General features: G+C 39.3%; 1 protein-coding gene and 1 pseudogene across 1 annotated transcript in view; both read left to right on the plus strand.

Moving 5' to 3' along the window:
• SMARCC1 (SWI/SNF related, matrix associated, actin dependent regulator of chromatin subfamily c member 1) overlaps positions 1–21,509 on the plus strand; it is a 178,117-nt gene that overhangs the window by 32,534 nt on the left and 124,074 nt on the right. Inside the window, exons 3-6 of the mRNA XM_034997255.1 lie at positions 1,825–1,910; positions 10,741–10,822; positions 12,287–12,379; positions 15,293–15,362. Of these exons, the coding sequence (XP_034853146.1) occupies positions 1,825–1,910; positions 10,741–10,822; positions 12,287–12,379; positions 15,293–15,362 (331 nt within the window). The remainder of the gene's footprint in view (positions 1–1,824; positions 1,911–10,740; positions 10,823–12,286; positions 12,380–15,292; positions 15,363–21,509) is intronic.
• On the plus strand, positions 18,257–19,806 carry LOC118005358 (annotated as a pseudogene).

Below are 21,509 nucleotides of genomic sequence, written 5' to 3' on the forward strand. Positions count from 1 at the left end.
ATAACATGTTGTCAATGGTAAGAATTGCACCTGGATGTATTTGTTTAGGAATATGTAATGCAACAGTTGGGGTGTACCGGGAATAGTGTTGGGCAAGAAATTAGGAACTTGGGGCACCTGGGTGGCTCAGTCATTAAGCATCTGGCTTCGGCTCAGGTCGTGATCCCAGGGTCCTGGGATCGAGCCCTGCATTGGGCTCCCTGCTCTGCAGGAAGCCTGCTTCTCCCTTTCCCACTCCCCCTGCTTGTGTTCCCTCTCTAGCTGTCTCTCTCTGTCAGATAAATAAATAAAATCTTAAAAAAAAAAAAGAAATTAGGAACTCAAACCTATGTATTTAAAAAGCAAGAGGATAACCAGAATGACTTGGAAGGCTCACTTGTTAGCTTATTTTGGAAGAGCTCATCTTAATGATTTTCTTAGTATTTTTTATTTTTAAAAATGTTATTTTTCATTGTAGTAAAATATTTTAATCATCTTTAGGTGTGTAGTTCAGTGGCATTAGTATATTCACATAGTAGTCCAACTGTTACTACCATCCATCTTCAGAACTTTATCATTTTCCCAAATTGTAACTGTACTCATTAAACCTTAATTCTGCACTCTCTACCCAACCCTTAGCAACCACTGTTCTGTTTTTTGCCTTTGACATCATGCAGTTCTTTTCATTATATTATTTTGTAGGAATCATTTTCAAGGAAAAAAATGCATGCCGTATTTCTAATACTTCCACCTTATATTTGATGATCAGTTTATGTGAAACTTTTACTTCACTTTTACTTATACTTCATAATGTATAAGTCATTCAGCGTTTGATTTATTTGAGCATGACTTTTATAATCCATAAAGTGCACATCTCTTTCAAGTTGTACAGATTTTAGCTATAATTTTACATATAATTTAAACTGTGTTTCATGGTCATTAAAATATTATTGTAAGAGTACAGTTATAATTTTTGCATAATTTAAAGTCAGGGACCTCAGTTGGGAAAAAAGTCTAATGTATACTAATATTTCTCACTCTACAGGAAATCATATTGTTGGAAATTGTGTTTTACTTGAATTTTAAATATTTTAAAAATCACATTTTAGGGGCGCCTGGGTGGCTCAGTTGGTTAAGTGACTGCCTTCGGCTCAGGTCATGATCCTGGAGTCCCTGGATCGAGTCCCGCATCGGGCTCCCTGCTCGGCGGGGAGCCTGCTTCTCCCTCTGACCCTCCCCCCGCCATGTGCTCTCTCTCTCTCATTCTCTCTGTCTCAAATAAATAAATAAAATCTTAAAAAAAAAAAAGTCACATTTTAAATTTATCAGCGGAGTTTGTAGTATATCAGTATTTTCTGTCCATTAGTATTTCCTGTTGAAACATTTTGATTTATCTTTTGTAAATCTTATTTTTTTTTTTTTAAAGATTTTATTTATTTATTTGACAGAGAGAGAGATAGTGAGAGCAGGAACACAAGCAGGGGGAGTGGAAGAGGGAGAAGCAGGCTCCTGGCTGAGCAGGGAGCCCGATGCGGGGCTCAATCCCAGGACCCTGGGATCATGACCTGAGCCGAAGGCAGACGCTTAACGACTGAGCCACCCACGCGCCCCTGTAGATCTTATTTTTAAGAGACTGTTTACTAAAAGAGTAATACATTAATTGAATTAAAAAAATTTTTAATTCACTTTTGGAAAAATTTATCCTTATGTCTTATTTGGTTCCAGAAAGTATTTAAGGTTAAGCTAGCAGTTGATAACTTTTGAGTTTATAAAACTTTGAATTCAGACATGACTAATTTTGTCAGAACTTTTATTTTTCTCATGTGTAACTTGTATCATTTTTAGGCAAAATGTTTCATGGATTTCAAAGCTGGAGGCACCTTGTGTCACATTCTTGGGGCTGCTTACAAGTATAAAAATGAACAGGGATGGTAAGTTTTTATGTTTATTTGTATGTTTTGATGTGATATTTATTTAATGTTAAATCCTTTTCCTTCTTTGTATGGTGTTAGAGAATTCTAAAAGCACGTTATAACTAATGTGCCAAGTGAAAGTTTCATCTGGTTTTCTAGTTTGTACCTACATCTAGGAAAAACACTGAACAATTATTGCATTTATTAGGCAAGTTATTTCTCATACATGGTTGTACCTAGATAATAGGTGAGTGTGTATTGTTAGCAAGTTAGAAGGTAGGCTCACTGTGAAATAGTAAATGTGTATTGTGAACTTAATGTTGTGCTAAAATATAGCAGCTTAATTGTTCCCGTGAGCCAGGCCTTCAGAACGAGAGCTGTCTAGTGTGTTGTCCTGAGGACACAGACGAGAGGAATCCAGCTCAAGAGCACAGACCATTACTTGGGCAGTGGTGCAGCTAGGAGTGGAATCATTGCTGTTGTTCTTGCAGTGTTGCATTTTCTCTTCACTCTTCTCTTTCCCTTTTCTCACCCTGTCTCTCTTGGTGCTTTCCCTCTTGAACTCTGGGGTTTCTGCCATCTCTGTGTGGGAAGGTCAGCTGCTGAGACAAGTGAATGTTTCATGGTGATGGTTCCGGAGTTCAAGGATAGTGGGAGTCACCTCACGGGCAGGGGGTTGAAGAGGTGCTGGAGGGAATTGAAGTCGTTTTGAGGTTTTAGTTGTGTTGTCTATGTGCAGTTCAGTCTTAGCATCTTTCTAGGAGAATACTTATGTAATTTGGGTACTTCAAAATATGGCTGGGAAATGCAAATAAGTACTCACATTGATACATAGGACAAGTTTATGAGTAAATGATTTATTTACAGTGAATAGCAAGTGATACAGACTTTGTGTATTTGCTGAACTTTTTATGTATGGGTGGGTGTTTAATAGATATTGGTTAATTGATGCAATGAGCACAAGTGTGTTGTCACCAGAGGTGACTTGCTGTTTTGCCCTCTGCTTCTGGCTGTGGTGTTGTGACTCTTACAGGGTGTTCCCTGAGCTAGGATTGACAGCCTATCTGACTACTCATATGATTCGTACCCTACTGTTAGCTCTAGATTCCCACATGGAACTCTCTTCTTAGTTTGTGTTCAGTTTGTGTCCTAAATCCTGACCTGGACTCGAGGACAGTCTCAAAGTGAGATGACTTCTCCTAAGTCACCTGTTCTGGAACTTGCTTTGTGTGCCAGTACAATGGAATATTTTTAGGCAAAAGGGGTTTAGAAGGATATGTAAAATAAGATGTTTTTATTTTTATTTTTATTTTTTAAAAAGATTTTATTTATTTATTTATTTGAGACAGAGAGAATGAGAGACAGAGAGCATGAGAGGGAGGAGGGTCAGAGGGAGAAGCAGACTCCCCGCCGAGCAGGGAGCCCGATGCGGGACTCGATCCCGGGACTCCAGGATCATGACCCAAGCCGAAGGCAGTCGCTTAACCAACTGAGCCACCCAGGCGCCCCAAATAAGATGTTTTTAAATTAAAAGGGAGGCCAAGAAAGAAGTAAAGGTTAAAGTTGGAGCCTTTAAGAGGAGTGAGAAATAAGAATTTTTCCAAGTCTTTTACTCACACTGTACCAGAATCATCCCCTTTTTGGTGTCATTAGACACTTAGTTGCAGTGCACACTTCCCCCTCCTCCTGAGACGTACACACTTGCAGCCGGTGGATCACTTACACTCTGACCATGCATATTTTAGTGACCACCCACCCATTCGGATGTCTGATTAGTGGCCTGTCATCTTGATGGTGCCTCCGACTTTCCCCACGCCAAACATACTCCTCTGAACCTCGTTTGTGTTCCCTAGTTAACCTCACAGTCTAGCTCCAGAGTTTGCTCATTTCCTTCTAAATGGCTAAACATTCTCTTTTTCTCTTGTTTCTGTTTGGTTCTTTCTTTCCCCACACCCAGCATACCCCTCTGAACCTCGTTTGTGTTCTTCAGTTAACCTCACAGTCTAGCTCCACAGTTGCTCATTTCCTTCTAAGTGGCCATTCTTTTTTTCTCTTGTTTCTATTTGGTTCTTTCTTACTTCCTGCTTTCTTTTAGCTTTCAGTGATGTCAAACTGGAGTATCATTTTTGAGGTTGAGTGGGAACATTCAACAGACAGTACAGATTAAGATTCCAGAGTGTTTGAGTATGATCTTTCTGGATGTCTCTAAATAGTCAGAAAACCTTATTTGTAGGTTTTCATTAAAGTATAAAATTTTGGGCTAATTTCATGTATAGTTGTATATAACTGAGGGATACCAAACCAGGGGGATTTTGACATCCTATGGAAATCTAAAAACATTTCCTGAAGGAGGAGAGATTAAATACAACCAAATTCAACTCAATAAATGTCAGTGTCCTCTTGCAGAGTGATTAGAATTCTATTTATTCTTCAGTTCTACACAGATTACTGTGTATTGTAATCATATTTCATGACTTTTAAAGATTTTGTTGATTGAAAATATTGTGTTTTATTAGTTTTGCTTGGCAGTGATGAACTAGGCTTAGTTAAATAAAGTTTGGGATTTGTCTTAACGTGAGAAGTGGCCTTTTATTTTTCCCTTTGACACGATTTGCTGCTGACATTTATTTCTTGCAGATAAGCTCAGACCTACTTTTCTTCCTACCTTCAGACTTGGTGGTTCAACTTTTATTCCCTGCCTTCAAAGTCTCCTTTTGATTTTTGTTTTTTAGATATTACCACAATAAGTCTCGGGCAGTGGCTTTCAAACTTTAGGAATCACTTGGAATACTTTTTTTTTTTTTTTAGATTTTATTTATTTATCTGACAGAGAGAGCCAGTGAGCACAAGCAGGGGGAATGGCAGAGGGAGAGGAAGAAGCAGGCTCCCTACTGAGCAGGGAGCCAAATGCAGGGCTCTTGATCTCAGGACCCTGGGATCATGACCTGAGTTGAAGGCAGGCCCTTAACCAACAGAGCCACCCAGGTGCCCCCACTTGGAATACTTCTAAAAATACAGATTACTGGGCTTCGTGGACATACATTGTTAACTACTAAGTGTGGTGTGAAATGAAAATCGGCATTTTCAGAACACTGTGGTCATCAGGCCTTACTTTGAGAAATGCTGGTCAGTGAGTTTGTCATTCTCGCACAAACATGGTTTAGAACTTTTAACTTGTGAAGAATTATCCATTTTTATAGCATATTTTAAAACAGCCATCTAGCTTTTAAATTTTTAAAAAATAATATAGCAAGGATCCAAACCACCTTAATTATCCCCGAAGTCACATACCTAAGCAGGATATAATTTGTTGTCTACTTCTATGTAGTAGACCTCCCTCCCTGCATATATGCCTACCTATTTCAAGCTGTTTATCTGTAGGCTATTTGCCATCCTTTTGGATTGTGGTATACAGGACTATCCTTCTGTTGATGGTCTCCATGCTTTTGTAGCTTGCCATTATTAGACAAAGCCCCTTACTCTTGAGGCCAACTTCCATCACTTCCCACACAACTGTTCTGCTATACTGTTGTCTGCTTTTCACCTTGCTCCCAGCTCAATGCGTTTTGTCTTGCCTTTTCCAAGTTTGCTTCTGAAGCTACTTACCAAGGAATTAAACTCATTCTCCAGGATCCTTTGTTGATTATTTTTATTCAGACTATATTTTCTGTACGTAGCTGAAGATGAGAAGAGAACATCCCTAACAATAGTCACAAGAGGCACAAAATTGGAGCAGTAAAGCTAATGAAGGCCCTTTTGACAGATAGTATTGCCTTAGATTGAAAGGCTGCCCTAAGACATTGCCGGGCAGATTGCCAGAGGGAAACAAAGCAGAAGATTCATTAATTAGTAAGCCCTCAATGAAGAGCTCGTATCTACATTTTAAATGAGCAAAGGTTTTAAAAGCCAGAGAGTTACATGTTCATCTGTTGTCTCTTCTATAGGGCTACGTTAAGATTCAAAAAGCTTTATAATTTTAGCTTTAATTTGATTTCTCTTGTGTGTAGGTTTGAGCATTTTTCTATATTGTATAAAGTAAAACTTATTTAAATAGTCGTGGTAATTTCAAAATAAGTCAGATTAAATCTTTCAACTAGAGGTTATACTATATTTACCTGAGTTTTATTTCAGTTTTTCTTTTTAAAGCTTTTTAAAATTAATTAATTTAGAGCATGAGTTGGGGGGAGGGGCAAAAGGAGAGGAGAGAGAGAACCTCAAGCAGAGCCTGACCCTTGATCTCATGACCCTGAGATCACCACCTCAGCTGAAATCAAGAGTTGGATGCTTAACCGACTGAGCCACCCAGGCGCCCCGTTTCAGTTTTTCATAATATGCATATATTTTAAATACTTTTTTTTGCTTACATAGCATATTGCTGAATCAGGAAAAAGCTTTAATCTGTTGTATTATTAAATCATTGTTTGGCAAACCATTTTAGTTTATTATGGAAAATATAAAAGAGAATAATATGAATTGCCATTTACCTTCATGCACCTTCAACTTTATATAATTTCATCTGTTTGTTTCTAAATTTTATTAAAAGCATAGGATTTTTGGGGGGCGAGGGGGAGAGGCAGAGAGAGAATCCTAAGGGATGCAGGGCTCCATCTCACAACCCTGTGATCATGATCTGAGCTGAAATCAAGTTGGACGCTTAACTAACTGAGCCATCCAGGCGCCTCATGAGATTTTTTTTTTTTAGGTAATCTCTGTGCCCAAGATGGGGCTCGAACTCACTACCCTGAGATCAAGAGTTGCATGCTTTACCGACTGAGCCAGCCAGGCGCCACCGAAAAGCTTTTTATTTATTTATTTTTTACATGGAGGCTGCACGCCCAGTGTGGAGCCCAACGTGGGGCTTGAACTCATGACCCTGAGATCAAGACCTCAGCTGAGATCCAGAGTTAGGCGCCTAACCGACTGAGCGAGCTAGGCTCCCCAGCATAGGATTTTTTTAAAAAGCATTATAACAGTGCCATTATCACAGCTAAGAAAATTATCAATAATTTTTCATTGTTACTAAATACCCACTAGTGTTCAAGCTTCCCTGATTATTTCATGGGTGGTTTTTATATTAATTAATATTTTTTATATTAATTTGTATTTTTAAAGATTCATACGTGGCATTTGGTTGATGTGTCTAAGTCTCTTTTAGGAAATTGGGGCACGTGGGTGGGTTAATAGGTTAAGATTCCAGCTCTTGATTTCAACTCAGGTCATGATCTCAGGGTTATGAGATCATGGAGCCTGCTTAAGATTCTCTCTCTGGCCCTCCCCCCCCTTTAAAAAAAAATTTATAGTTTTCCTCCTTGCACTCTCTTCCCCCCTTATCCTTGCAAGTTATTTTTTACAAAAGCAAGTTGTCTTGTAGAATTTTCTGTGTTCTAGATTTTGCTAATATGTTCCTTAGGATATTGTTTAGCATAGTCTTCTAAATTTCTAGTAAAGTGGTAGTTAGATCTAGAGGCTTAGTCTGATTCAGCTTTGTTTTGTTTTGTTTTGTTTTGTTTTTGGTCCGCAGTACTTAATAGACAGCATTGTGTTCTTCCCTCTGGAGGCGTACAATGTCTGGTTGTTTCTGCTTGTAATAGACCGATGTTGATGTTCAGTGCCTAGAATCATGTTATCATTACAACTTTTCCAAGCTGTAGTGTTCAAATTTTGAAAAATTAAAAAGTAGGTAATTCTAATATATAGATTGAGGTGCTTATTGTTTTTTAGGTAATTCTTTGTAAAAGACTGTTACTCTGTCATTCCTACTTCATTTATTAGCTGGAATACTGAGAAATTTAATTCATCAATAATCAGAAAGGCAGAATAAATTCTTAATTTTCTTTTTCTGTTACCACATTCATTTAGCTTTTCATCTTCATTTGCAGGTAAATCCAGGCAACCCTGTTTTAATTTGTTTAATGACTACTTTCAAACTATTTCTTAGATTTCCACGAGTGATAATTCCCTTCAGCCTCATCTGAATCATTTACTAAGGAAGCAGTTTCTCTATGAATAATAAGAGTAAAGGCTTATATAAGCAATTCTGAAGTGAGACATTTCTGGATATAGTTCTTTTGTTATCAGAAGCCTGTGGAAGAGTGACTCCTCCCCCTTTTTTTTCCTAAGATTTTTTTTAATTTTAATTTTATTTATTTATTTTTTTTAAGATTTTATTTATTTATTTGAGAGAGAGAGAGAATGAGAGACAGAGAGTATGAGAGGAAGAGGGTCAGAGGGAGAAGCAGACTCCCTGCCAAGCAGGGAGCCTGATGCGGGACTCGATCCCGGGACTCCAGGATCATGACCTGAGCCGAAGGCAGTTGCTTAACCAACTGAGCCACCCAGGCGCCCAGATTTTTTTTTATTTGACAGAGACACAGCAAGAGAGGGAACATAAGCAGGGGGAGTGGGAAAGGGAGAAGCAGGCTTTCCGCAGAGCAGGGAGCCCGATGTGGGGCTTGATCCCAGGACTCTGGGGTCATGACCTGAGCCGAAGGCAGGTGCTTAAGGACTGAGCCACCCAGGCGCTCCAAGAGTGTGACCCCTTCTTTTAGAAAGGGGAGATACTCACATGGCTCTCCCTGTATTGTGCTGAAAGAACCAGTGGAAACCTGTCCGCTCTAATAGGGTTGTCTCAGTCAGTCACGTGTTACTCTGTTGTGCCAGTTAATGGAAATTGTTTGGAATTTCTGACCTATGCCTTCCCTCAGAAGAAGTTAGGAAAGGAAGATACTAAACAACCCAAAAAATGGGATTTAAGGGTAAGTTCTGGGTACCAAGGTTAAATCAAGATACAGTTACTTGGGACAAAGGTCCCTCTTACATGTAAATGCCATTTTTGAAGCTGTAACTAGTTCCTTTCCAAATTACCTATTTCTGTGCTTTAGTGGACACGCCTTAATTTCCGAATTGGATCTCAGTCATAATATTAATTTCCTGAGTGGTTTGCTTTATAAAGCCACACATTCTTTTTTTTCTTTTTCTTTTCTTTTTTTTTTTTTTTAGATGTGAGGAGGGGCAGAGGGAGAAGGAGAGAGAGAGAAGAATCTTAAGCAGGCTCCGCGCCCAGCACAGAGCCTGACACAGGGCTCAATCTCACGACCTTGAGCTCATGACGAGCTGAAATAGAGTTGGACGTTTAACTGGCTGAGCCACCCAGGTGTCCCTAAAGCCACACATTCTGTTAGCCACTAGGGCTATATAGGATCATTTTCAGAAAAACCTGGTTTTTGCCCCCAAGGCATCTAATGAGATGTCTCACCAACAAGATGATTCCGTTGTGGGGCTTTAACAGCAGAGTGCACAGGCTGTATTAGGAGCCTGGCGGAAGCCAGGACTAGCTTCGTAGGGGGAGTGGCTTGTGGTAGACCCTGGAGGCGATAGTATGGAGCCCACAGAGTAGGTAGTGACATACAGGAAAGGCTGCAGAGTTTGGAAGAACGGTTGGAGGTGTGGGGAGCATCTCCAGGTTAAAACAGGACAACCTGAGAGGTAGAGCATAAGCTCTGGATTCAGACTGCCTAATCCTAGCTAGCACATGGTAGTAATGATTTAAAAACATAACCATAGGGGCGCCTGGATGGCTCAGTTGGTGAAGCAGCTGACTCTTGATTTCGGCTCAGGTCATGATCTCAGGGTCCTGGGCTTGAGCCCTGCATCGAGCTCTGTGCTCAGTGGGGAATCTGTTTGAGGGTTCTTTCTTTCTTTCCCTCTCCCTCTGCTCCTCCCCTTGCTCTCTCTTTCTCTCAAAATGAATGAATCTTTTTTAAAAACCCAGAAAACAGGGGCACCTGCGTGGCTCAGTTGTTAAGCGTCTGCCTTTGGCTCAGGTCATGATCCCAGGGTCCTGGGGATCGAGCCCCGCGTCAGGCTCCCTGCTCTGCCGGAAGCCTGCTTCTCCCTCTCCCCCTACCCCTGCTTGTATTCCCTCTCTCGCTGTGTCTCTCTCTGTCAAATAAATAAATAAAATCTTTAAAAAACAAACAAACCCAGAAAACAAACATTATGACCATAGTTAACATTTATTGGTCACTTACAGACTAAGCATAAACACAGTCTTAAGCCCTTAACCTATATACCTCATTTGACCTTCACAAAAACCTGTAATGGGCCATTGTACTCAGGGAGAAATTGATCCTTGGATTTAGTAAATCACTCCAGACTGCATAAATACAAATGGGGTCAGGATTAGAACCCAGAACAGTTTGACTCCACAGCCCACACTCTCAATCACTGAGCTATACTTTCCCTGGAATTAAAATGGAGCAAAATCAAAGTAAGTGTTGAATAAAAGATACGGAGAAAGAAGCATTCAAATTTGTTAAGATTTACTCATATGGAAGTGGGTGAGAATAGGCAGACAATGTTAGAATGTTAGGCTTGGGTACTTAAATAAAAAGACATTGGGGAGAGAGAAAAGGTAAATAGACGAATTTACCAGATTTAGGACAATAGTAGGCTCAAAGAGAACACAGACACTGAATTTGAGCAAATGACTTGTAAGCATATAGAAAGTTAGATAAACTTTCTTTATACTTGAAGAGTGGTGTAATAGTTTACTGCCTTTGGATCTGTGGACTCCTTTTTTATATGATGTAGTATTTTAGACTTAAAAACAGGATACCTCATGGAATTGGTACTTCATTTTGACTGGAGTGGACCTTAATGTCATAATGTTTAATGTTTTACAAAGATTTTGACACTGCTTTCTTATACTGAGAAAATACCCTCATGTTTTGTAGAGCACTGTTTTAATTTCCACATCTTTGGAATTCATTTGTGTTGAGTGCTAAAACTAAGTTTCACTTTTGTTTAAGGTAGAAGACAAATTAAGTAATGATTTTCTTCTCTTTAGGCGTAGATTTGATCTACAGAATCCATCCCGAATGGATCGGAATGTTGAAATGTTTATGAACATTGAAAAAACATTGGTGCAGGTAACTCAGAACGTTAAATTATTAAAAAAATTTTCCCTGTAATATATTTTCAGTTCTTAGATTGGCTTTATTGACTGCCAAAAGATCAAAGGAAGAAAAATTTTCTGAAATCTATTCTATTATTTTTATGGGTTTTGGGGGATTAGAGCTATAAAGTATGACTAAAACTTGTCATTTATAGAATATTGATCCTAAACTTCTGGTGAAATAATCTATGATATTTTCTTTCTTTCTTTTTTTTTAGAGAGAGAGAGAGTGGGGGAAGGGCCAGAGGGAGAGGGAGAGAATCTAACAGGGCTCGATCTCATGACCCTAAGATCATGACCGAGCTGAAAGTAAGAGTCAGATGCTTAACTGACTGAGCCATCCAGATGCCCTGATACTTTCTTCCTTTATATCACCTAATCTGTTATTTGAATTTCTTTCATATTTAATATAAACACTCTCAATCTACTGGTCACTCATTTATATAGTCTCTCTCTCTCTGTTTTTTTTTTTTTGGATTTGTTTCAGGGTTATACCACAAATATAGATCTTATTTCCCCAACTGGATATAACCTGGAAGAGAGAACACTTAGTATTCTTCTTTTCTTTCCTAGTATTTTTATTGATTGGTAATTTATTTATTTATTTATTTGAGAGAGAGAAACAGCATGAGAGGGGAGAGGGTCAGAGGGAGAAGCAGGCTCCCCGCTGAGCTGGGAGCCTGATGTGGGACTCGATCCCAGGACTCTGGGATCATGACCTGAGCAGAAGGCAGTCGCTTAACCCACTGAGCCACCCAGGCACCCTATTGATTGGTAATTTTTAATGATTACTGAATTAGCCTTCCTGGGGGGGGCAGCTAGCAAAGATTCAACTAGATATTATCATTAACTTGATGCCTGAAACTTGTCTCATGAACTGCTAGAGAAACAATTTTTTTTTGTTGGTCACTGATTTTTGGTGATGAGGAGTTAATATGCATGTTTTAATCATTGCTATTTGTAAGTTTACAAATGGGAAAAAGAGCTATAAGTAACTTACATAATGAACCAAAATGGGCATTCCCCTGGGATCCAGTTCGGGGGTCCCCCCCTTGCCAATAAAAGGTGTAGGTGGAAATATTACATTAGATTTGGACTGTTAACGTCAATTCAGGTAAGATTGGGTATAGAAGTATCAATATGTCAATGTGGTACCTTAATGAAAAATATGATGAATTTCTTTAGGTTGTGATTCTGAACATTTTTTGTCCAGGTGTACTTAGCTGCAGAGAAGGGATCTGGGGATGGCATTAAGTGGCCTGCTGAACACCTAGCCTTTATATTGAGTTGAGAGTTCTATAGTCTATACTAAAAAAACATCTTCTCATTTTAAGCACTATGGCTTTGAATGTCAACTTTGGTCATTGGGGTAATTCATTAATAATGTGACATCATTTCAAAACCAAGAGAATTTCAAAATCTGTTCTTTCTTCCTCAGAGCAACTGTCTGACCAGACCCAACATCTACCTCATTCCAGACATTGATCTGAAGTTGGCTAACAAATTAAAAGATATTATCAAACGACATCAGGTAATAAACATCAATTCAGAAAATTGTGTAATTAAAAATAGCTTGTAAATCTCGATCATAATATCTTTTAGTTTCTGTATATATCTGCATTAAATGAAAGTTCTCTCTTTGGGTTCTTACAGTACCAAGTTTTTTCTTTCCATTCACCTCCAGTTCTTTTCCTAGAAGCATTTTCCCCCTTAGCATTGTTGAGATATAATTGACATCTAACATTGTGTAAGTTTAAGGTGTACAATATGGTGGTTTGATGCACATATATATCCAAAATTAGCATTTAATAGTCATTGGTATGGGGTCACTATAGTCTTACTGTGAAATATGGTTATGCAATTTATTTTTTAAAGATTTATTTATTTAATTTTATTAAAAAAATTTTTTTAAAGATTTTATTTATTAGATTTTATTTATTTGAGAGAGAGGAGAGGAGAGAGAGTGAGCATGAGTATGGGGGAGGGGCAGAGGGAGACGGACAAGCAGACTCCCCGCTAAGCAAGGAGCCCGATATGGGACTTGATTCCAGGACCCTGAGATCATGACCTGAGCCGAAGGCAGATGCTTAACTGACTGAGCCACTCAGGCGCCCCTAGACTTATTTATTAAAGAAAAAGGGAGAGAACAAGTGCATGAGTTAGTGTAGGCTGCAGGGGCAGAGGGAGAGGGAGAGAGAATCTCAGGCAGACTCCCTGCTGAGTGCAGAGCCCGATAAGACCCTGAGATCATGACCTTACCCGAAATCAAGAGTTGGATGCCTAATGGACTGAGCCACCCAGGTGCCCCTGGGCTTATGTAATTTAAGGAGACCATGTGGTCTGCATCACTGTAATCACAAAGTCAAACAAAGTAGAAGTTGATGGCACAGCTGTTAGTAAGAGGAGATCACATATTGTTTCAAGTAAACCTATCTTTCCTCACCCCTGCCACTCCAGTGATACCTATTGTATTTATATATGTGGACTGGGAAATTCTGTTTTCCCCATAAGCTTACATTGTCTTGATTCACATGTGCCAGTGTTCTCTTCGGTCGTCTTTCCCTCCCTCCTCTAACCTCGTTTTAGGCTGGGACCTTGGGTATTTACTGCATGTAGGTTTGTGGCTACATGTGGCTGAACTATAAGCAACCCTGTATCATCGTAAACTAGCTGAGGAGACCCAGGTAGAAGATAATTTTCTGAAACAACATCATTTGAGTGACAAAGTTTTACAATCCTTAGAATTAGCTGAGAAGCCTTCTGAAATATCTTTTTTCTTTCTTTCTTTTTTTTTTTTTAAGATTTTATTTATTTATTTGAGAGAGAGAGAATGAGAGAGAGCACACGAGAGGGGGGAGGGTCAGAGGGAGAAGCAGACTCCCTGCCGAGCAGGAAGCCCGATGCGGGACTCGATCCAGGGACTCCAGGATCATGACCTGAGCCGAAGGCAGTCGCTTAACCAACTGAGCCACCCAGGCGCCCTGAAATATCTTTTTTCCTTCTGCAAAAGAGATTGCCAGTTGTATCATGTTCAGTAATTAGTAAAATATCTTCCAAGTTCCTAAAATAAGGATTTCTAATACTGTTTACATTTGGAGATTTAGTATAGTCCTTTTCTTACATACAGCATCCCTGCCAAAGAGAAAGATAATATAATTGTGCTGTCAGATCAGGCAGTCTCAGGTCCATTTCCTCGTCCCACCAGCATTTTGACTTTGAACCAGTCACTTAACCTTTTCTCTTTTGGACTGCTTATTGGAGTGGCTGTCAAGTGTATTGTAATTACATGTAGAATGTTAGAAGGCAGAAACGGAACAAATTAACCTGCTGGGTATTACCTTCAAGCTGAAATTACCTACTCTTATTGCTACCACATTAATCCTGGAAGAAGCTTATATATTTTCCTACAGTTGATACTGAACATTTAGTTCTCATTTTTCTTAAGAGTCTGGCTTAGCGATTGTGTTCTAGGGATAACTTCTGGAGGGACATAAGGATCTTCCTGGTTTCATAGACTCATAGGGAAGAGACAGTAAGCTAGTGATATTATCGAATACTGATGATTAGGCCTTTGTTCAGGCATTTAAAATGCATTAATAGGGGTGCCTGTGTGGCTCAGTCGTTAAGTGTCCGACTCTTGATTTTGGCTTGGGTCATGATCTTGGGGGCCTGGGATTGAGCCCCGTGTCCAGCTCTATGCTCAGCACGGAGTCCACTTGTCCCTCTCCCTCCCCCCTCTTGTGTGCTCTCCCTGTCTCAAATGAAGATTTTTTTTTTTTTAAGATTTTATTTATTTGACAGCCAGAGAGGGAACACATGCCAGGGGAGTGGGAGAGGGAGAAGCAGGCTTCCCGCAGAGCAGGGAGTCCGATGAGGGGCTGGATCCCAGGACCCTGGGATCATGACCTGAGCCAAAGGCAAACACTTAATGACTGAGCCACCCAGGCACCCCCTAACATTGACTTTAAACAACAGTAGTGTACATACATGCTAGAGCGAAGTAAAATGTCCATCCTATATGTATGTAAGCATAAGTTATGGCTCATGGTCATAAACCTGCATTGACTCACTTCAGATAATTGTGATAATTTCTGATTACTTTGGAGTAACTTTTAGAATTAGAAATACTCATATTACAGACAAGGTTTCCTAGAGAGATACATAGAGAATTAGGTAAGAGGTACTTGCATTATTTTTCTATACAACAATATAAACTGTGTCTATAGATAATTTACGTGTTTTTATTTTTCCTTGTTAATAATTCTTTACTAAAAGTAACAAAAATATTATATAGTCTTGACAAATATATATATATAGAGAGAGATGGGTAGATAGTACATAATACATAAAGTAATGCCTTTATGATTCTCTGGCAGTTTCCATCTGGCATTGCATAGTCTGTTTGCCATGTGCTTTACCCTTATATTGTTCATTTGCTTTCCAGGGGACTTTCACTGATGAGAAGTCAAAAGCTTCCCACCACATTTATCCATATCCTTCCTCACAAGAGGATGGTAAGTTAATTTTTGGTTATGAACTCCTACTTCACTAGATTTTAAATTTTATCAGAGATTTAAACAGTATTACTAGCTTTTTGAAAAAGAGACTTTCAAGTATTAAATAACTTGCACAGATTATTTAAATGTAGTTTTCTATTTTTTTTGCTGAATTGATCTAAGCAAACTAATTCTTTGATGTCCGACTTTTTGATCATTTGACTTTTATTTTTTCTTTGTTGGTTATTATCTGGGTGTTTAGGTGTGCCTTATGTATTAACTTTGTTAATGTTTGCTGTGTCCCTTGTGTTCTGAAAATTAAGAGACATTGCAAAATGAAAGAACATCTTTGGGGAAGATGGGCTTACTGGCTCTCTGAATGCGGTCCTTCAGCAATATTTTAGTTTGGTGAATTTATAATGGTTCAGATTCTGAACTTTAGCTCTTCTATCCTCAGGTTGATTTTGTGTGTGGCCAGAGTTCGATAGGGCTATGGAAGCTGATTTTTTGAGAAAGAAAATATGAATTAATAAATTAACCAGATTAATTTGAGAAATAGGTCTTCTATAAGGGATCAAGTCTTCTGGTTAACATAACATATCCCTTTAGGTCATCTTTATAAGAAGCTAAATTATATCACATTTGAGTTGCTAATTACCCCATGCTGAGTATTTTTTCTGACCAGTGCAATTATGCTAGAAGTCAGTAACAAGATTACCAGACAATCCGTGTATGTTTGAAAATTAAGAAATATATTGCCGGGCGCCTGGGTGGCTCAGTTGGTTAAGCGACTGCCTTCGGCTCAGGTCATGATCCTGGAGTCCCTGGATCAAGCCCGCATCGGGCTCCCTGCTCGGCAGGGAGTCTGCTTCTCCCTCTGACCCTCCCCCCTCTCATGTGCTTGCTCTCTCTCATTCTCGCTCTCTCAAATAAATAAATAAATCTTAAAAAAAAAAAAAAAAGAAATATATTGCCAAGTAATCCATGGGTCAAAGAAGAAATTACAATGGAAATAGAAAATCCTTGGAACTGAATAATTATGAAATGAATGATAAAGTACAAGAATGTTAAATTTTGTTGGATACAGCTGAAGCTATGCCCAGAGGGAAATTTCTATCTTTAAACGTGTATGTTAGGAAAGAAGAAAGACTGAAAAATCAGTGATGCACATATCTTTCTCAAGAGATTGGAAAAATAACAGCAAATTAAACCTAAGGAAAGAATGAAATAATTAAGAGCGAAAATTAATGATGTGGAAAATATACAGGAGCAAGGTGCTCAGCAGTGTCAGAAATCGTTCTCAGAAAAGATCAATAAGGCTATTCAAATCGTGCTGCAAGTAAGCAAGAGAAAAAGAACAAATAATGTCAAGAATGGAAGAGGGACATTGTTACAGATCCTACAGATATTGAAAACAGTTGATAGGTTGCTTGATGGCTTATGCATGGTGTCAGATCTAAAGAAACCATTGCCTCATTCAGAGTCATGAAGTTTTACAGTTTTAGCTGTTACATTTAGGTCTTCTCATCATCAGTTTGATAGCTAAAAGTTTGATTTTATTTGTTACAGTCAAAAATCTCAGCTCTGTGATTATTACGCTTTTATAAAGTGAGAAATCTCATCCTGCCTTTAGTGTTTACCTGGTTGTTTCTCAGCCTTTTTCCTGTTTGGTAATAGCAACTGGTGCCCACTAGATGGGGGTGGTGGATAGCTGTGATGTTAGAATACTGATTCTTTTGCTGGCTCTGTTGAGCTAATAAGGCTGATAGAAAACTTTTACCATGTGAGCTTTTTGAGAAAAATTGCCTTTTACAAAAGATTTGAACTGTAATTTTTACATCTGGCTACTTAGTGATTCCTTAGTGGTGCTAGTTTTGTTTTTCTCCTTTGTTTAATACAACCTAGTTTACTGCATACTGATGATGCTCGCTTGGTATTAGTAGTTAGAGCAATTGTTAGGGGATAGCATTTAAATTTAATTTTTAATGTATTGAAGGTATTTTTGAAATATAGGACATGGTTTGGCACACTGTACAATTTACCTTAGAATAACTGTCAGGTAAATGTTGACTCTCAGCAAAGCCTTGTGCTGGGCTTCTTATAAGTACTTGTTTCAGGTAAGTGTGCAGATGATAACAGTACCAGCCACAAACATACTAGAAACCGTATTGTAAAGCCCTTGAAAATGCAATATACCTTTAATGAGGATTAGTAAAAGTTTTAAATAAAAGGTGATATTTAATGGGCCTTAATCTGTTGGTAAGATTTGGGGTATGTTATGCTAGAAGGGGCAAAAGCATAGTGGTAATAAATTATGAACTTTGAAGGAAAGGAAATGGCAAAGTTTGGCTATATATCTTAGCATAGTGGGAGAGAAGAGTAGGTAGGTGAGAGGACAAAGCTCTAGTATAGAGTTTTGTTTTTATTAGGTGGATGAGGGCGAGGGTAGATAATATTGATGATTTTAGTGGAGAGAAATGAGCAAATGTGGCTGTATTAGGAAAATTTGCCTGGGAGCTGATTTCTGGGACATATGATAGAAGGAGACTGGTCAGAGCAAGACCCTTTGGGATGCTCTGAGTTAAATTGCTGAGTGAGGGAAAATTGTGTCCTTGGATGAGATAAATACATTTATCAGGAGAGCAAAGGAAATTAGATGGCAAGCCAAGGATGGTCCATATATTAAAAGTCATGGGAAAATAAGGAGAGCATTTTAAAATGCGGGAGGTTTTCAATGGAACTGTTCTACAAAGAAATAAAAGTGAGGCCTGAGACAAGGCATTTGGATTTGTCAATAAGGAAATCATTGGTAACCTTTGAGAATGAAGTTTTGGTAACTTGCCAGTGAGGGTAAGTTGTGGAGTTGGTGGAAGATCACCAGTTTCTCAGAATGTATGACAGGGAAAAGAAAGTGGAGGATGGCTTTTTTGCAACGGGTTTGCCGCCAGAACACAAGTGTCGTGAAAACCACCGCTCAACCTAAACCAAAATGGGAAAGGAAAAGACTCACATCAACATCATCGTCATTGGACACGTAGATTCGGGCAAGTCTACCACTACTGGTTATCTGATCTACAAATGTGTGGGGATCGACAAAAGAACTATCAAAAAATTTGAGAAGGAGGCTGCTGAGATAGGAAAAGGCTCCTTCAGGTATGCCTGGGTCTTGGATAAACTGAAAGCTAAATGTGAACGTGGTATCACTATTGGTATCTCCCTGTGGAAATTTGAGACCAGCAAGTATTATGTGACCATCATTGATGCCCCAGGACACAGAGACTTTATCAAAAACGTGATTACAGGCACATCTCAGGCTGACTTTGCTGTCCTGATTGTTGCTGCTGGTGTCGGTGAATTTGAAGCCGGTATCTCCAAGAATGGGCAGACCCGTGAGCATGCCCTTCTGGCGCACACACTGGGTGTAAAACAACTAATTGTGGGTGTTAATGAGATGGATTCCACTGAGCCACCCTACAGCCAGAAGAGGTACAAGGAAATCGTTAAGGAAGTCAGCACCTACATTAAGAAAATTGGCTACAGCCCTGACACAGTAGTATTTGTGCCAGTTTCTGGTTGGAATGGTGACAACATGCTGGAGCCAAGTGCTAACATGCCTTGGTTCAAGGGATGGAAAGTCACCCGTAAAGATGGGAATGCCAGTGGAACCACATTGCTTGAAGCTCTGGATTGCATTCTGCCACCAACTCGTCCAACTGACAAGCCCTTGCGTCTGCCTCTCTAAGACGTCTACAAAATTGGTGGTATTGGTACTGTCCCTGTGGGCCGAGTCAAGACTGGTGTTCTTAAACCTAGCATGGTGGTCACCTTTGCTCCAGTCAGTGTTACAAGTGAAGTAAAGTCTGTTGAAATGCACCATGAAGCTTTGAGTGAGGCTCTTCCTGGGGACAGTGTGGGCTTCAATGTCAAGAACGTATCTGTCAAAGATGTTCGTTGTGGCAATGTGGCTGGTGACAGCAAAAATGACCCACCAATGGAAGCAGCTGGCTTCACGGCTCAGGTGATTATCCTGAACCATCCAGGCCAAATCAGTGCTGGATATGCCCCTGTGCTGGATTGTCACACTGCTCACATTGCTTGCAAGTTTGCTGAGCTGAAGGAGAAGATAGATCGTCGTTCTTGAAAAAAGCTGGAAGATGGTTCCAAGTTCTTGAAACCTGGTGATGCTGCCATTGTTGATATGGTTCCTGGAAAGCCTGTGTGTTGAGAGCTTCTCTGACTATCCTCCTCTGGGCTGTTTTGCTGTTCGTGACGTGAGACCGACGGTTGCTGTGGGTGTCATCAAAGCAGTGGACAAAGCAGCTGGAGCTGGCAAGGTCACCAAGTCTGCCCAGAAAGCTCAGAAGGCTAAATGAATATTATCCCCAATACCTGCCACCCCAGTCTTAATCAGTGGTGGAAGAACGGTCTCACAACTGTTTGTGTCAATTGGCCATTTAAGTTTAATAGTAAAAGACTGGTTAATGATAACAATGCATCGTAAAACCTTCAGAAGGAAAGGAGAATGTTTTGTGGACCATTTGTTTTTTTGTGTGTGTGTGTGTGTGTGGCAGTTTTAAGTGACTAGTTTTTAAAATCAGTACTTTTTAATGGAAACAACTTGACCAAAAATCTGTCACAGAATTTTGAGACCCATTAAAACAAAAGTTAAATGAGAAAAAAAAAAAAGTGGAGGATGCCACCCAGCAGGTGGCCAGGCTTTGTCTTTCAAGATTTGGTTTTACAGTTTATTTCTGGGCAGAGCAAAAGTAAACTGAATCACATAATAGAGTTGAAACCTGGAAGGGATAAAGGAATTGATTTAAGAACATGGGTTGGTGGGGCGCCTGGGTGGCTCAGTCCATTAAGCATCTGCCTTCAACTCAGGCCATGATCCCAGGGTCCTGGGATTGAGCCCCACATCGGGCTCCCTTCTTGGTGGAGAGCCTGCTTCTCCCTCTCCCTCTACTGCTCCCCCGGCTTGTGCGCTCTTGCTCTCTGTCAAATAAGTAAAATCTTAAAAAAAAAAAAAAAGGGGGCGCCTGGGTGGCTCAGTCGGTGAAGCATCTGCCTTCAGCTCAGGTCATGATCCCGGGGTCCTGGGATTGAGCCCTGCATCAGGCTCAGCGGGGAGCCTGCTTCTCCCTCTGCCTCTGCCTGTTGCTCCCCTTGCTTGTGCTCTCTTTCTCTCTATCACTCTCTCTGTGTCAAATAAATAAATAAAATCTTAAAACAACAACAACAACAAAACCATGGATTGAATTACTGATTTTAGTAGAAAGAATATGTATTTCTCTAAGGAATGAGAATTTTTAAAAATCAAGATACTCATTAGAAGAGGAAGATAAATCTTAATTCTACAACATTTATTTAGATGAGTGGATATGTCTCTTAGGTTTTCTTATCTTCATTCTTTTTGTTCATCTGACTTGAGAATTTCAAATGTCTAGTCTTTGAGTTCTCAGATTCTTTCTTCTGATTGGTCACATCTGATGTTGAACCCTCTAGTGGAGTTTTCAGTTCAGTTACTCTATAACTCCAGAATTTTTGTTTGATTCTTTTTTATAGTTTGTCACTTTGTTGATACTCTGTTATTGTTCATACGTCATTTTCCTAATTTTATTTAGTTTAATGTGTTCTTTTATAGTGCACTGAGTCTCTTTTAAACCATTATTTTAATTTCTGTATATCAATTTCGTATTCTGCAACTTTACTGAATTCATTTATTCTAAGTTTTTCAGTGCAGTCTTTAGGATTTTTTAAATACAGTAGCATGAATTCTGCAAATGGTGATCGTTTTACTTCTTCCTTTCCAATTTGGATGCCTTTTATTTCCTTTTCTTGCCTAATTGCTGTGGCTAGGACTGCCAATACTGTGTTGGATAAAAATAGTGAAAGTGGGTATCATTGTCTTGTTTCTGATCTTAGAGGAAAAACTTTCAGCTTTTCACCACTGAGTATGATGTTAGCTGTGGGTTTGTCATATATGGCCTTTATTATGTTGAAGTATGTTCCCTCTATCCCACTCTATCAAGAGTTTTTATTCTAGCTGTGGGCTTGTCATATATGGCCTTTATTATGTTGAGGTATGTTCTCTCTATACCACTCTATCAAGAGTTTTTATTTGTAAGTGGATGTTGAACTTTGTCAAATGTTTTTTCTGCATCT

The sequence above is a fragment of the Mirounga leonina genome, unplaced genomic scaffold (genome assembly GCF_011800145.1).
Source record: "Mirounga leonina isolate KUSES-001 unplaced genomic scaffold, KU_Mleo_1.0 Mir_94, whole genome shotgun sequence".
NCBI lineage: Eukaryota > Metazoa > Chordata > Mammalia > Carnivora > Phocidae > Mirounga > Mirounga leonina.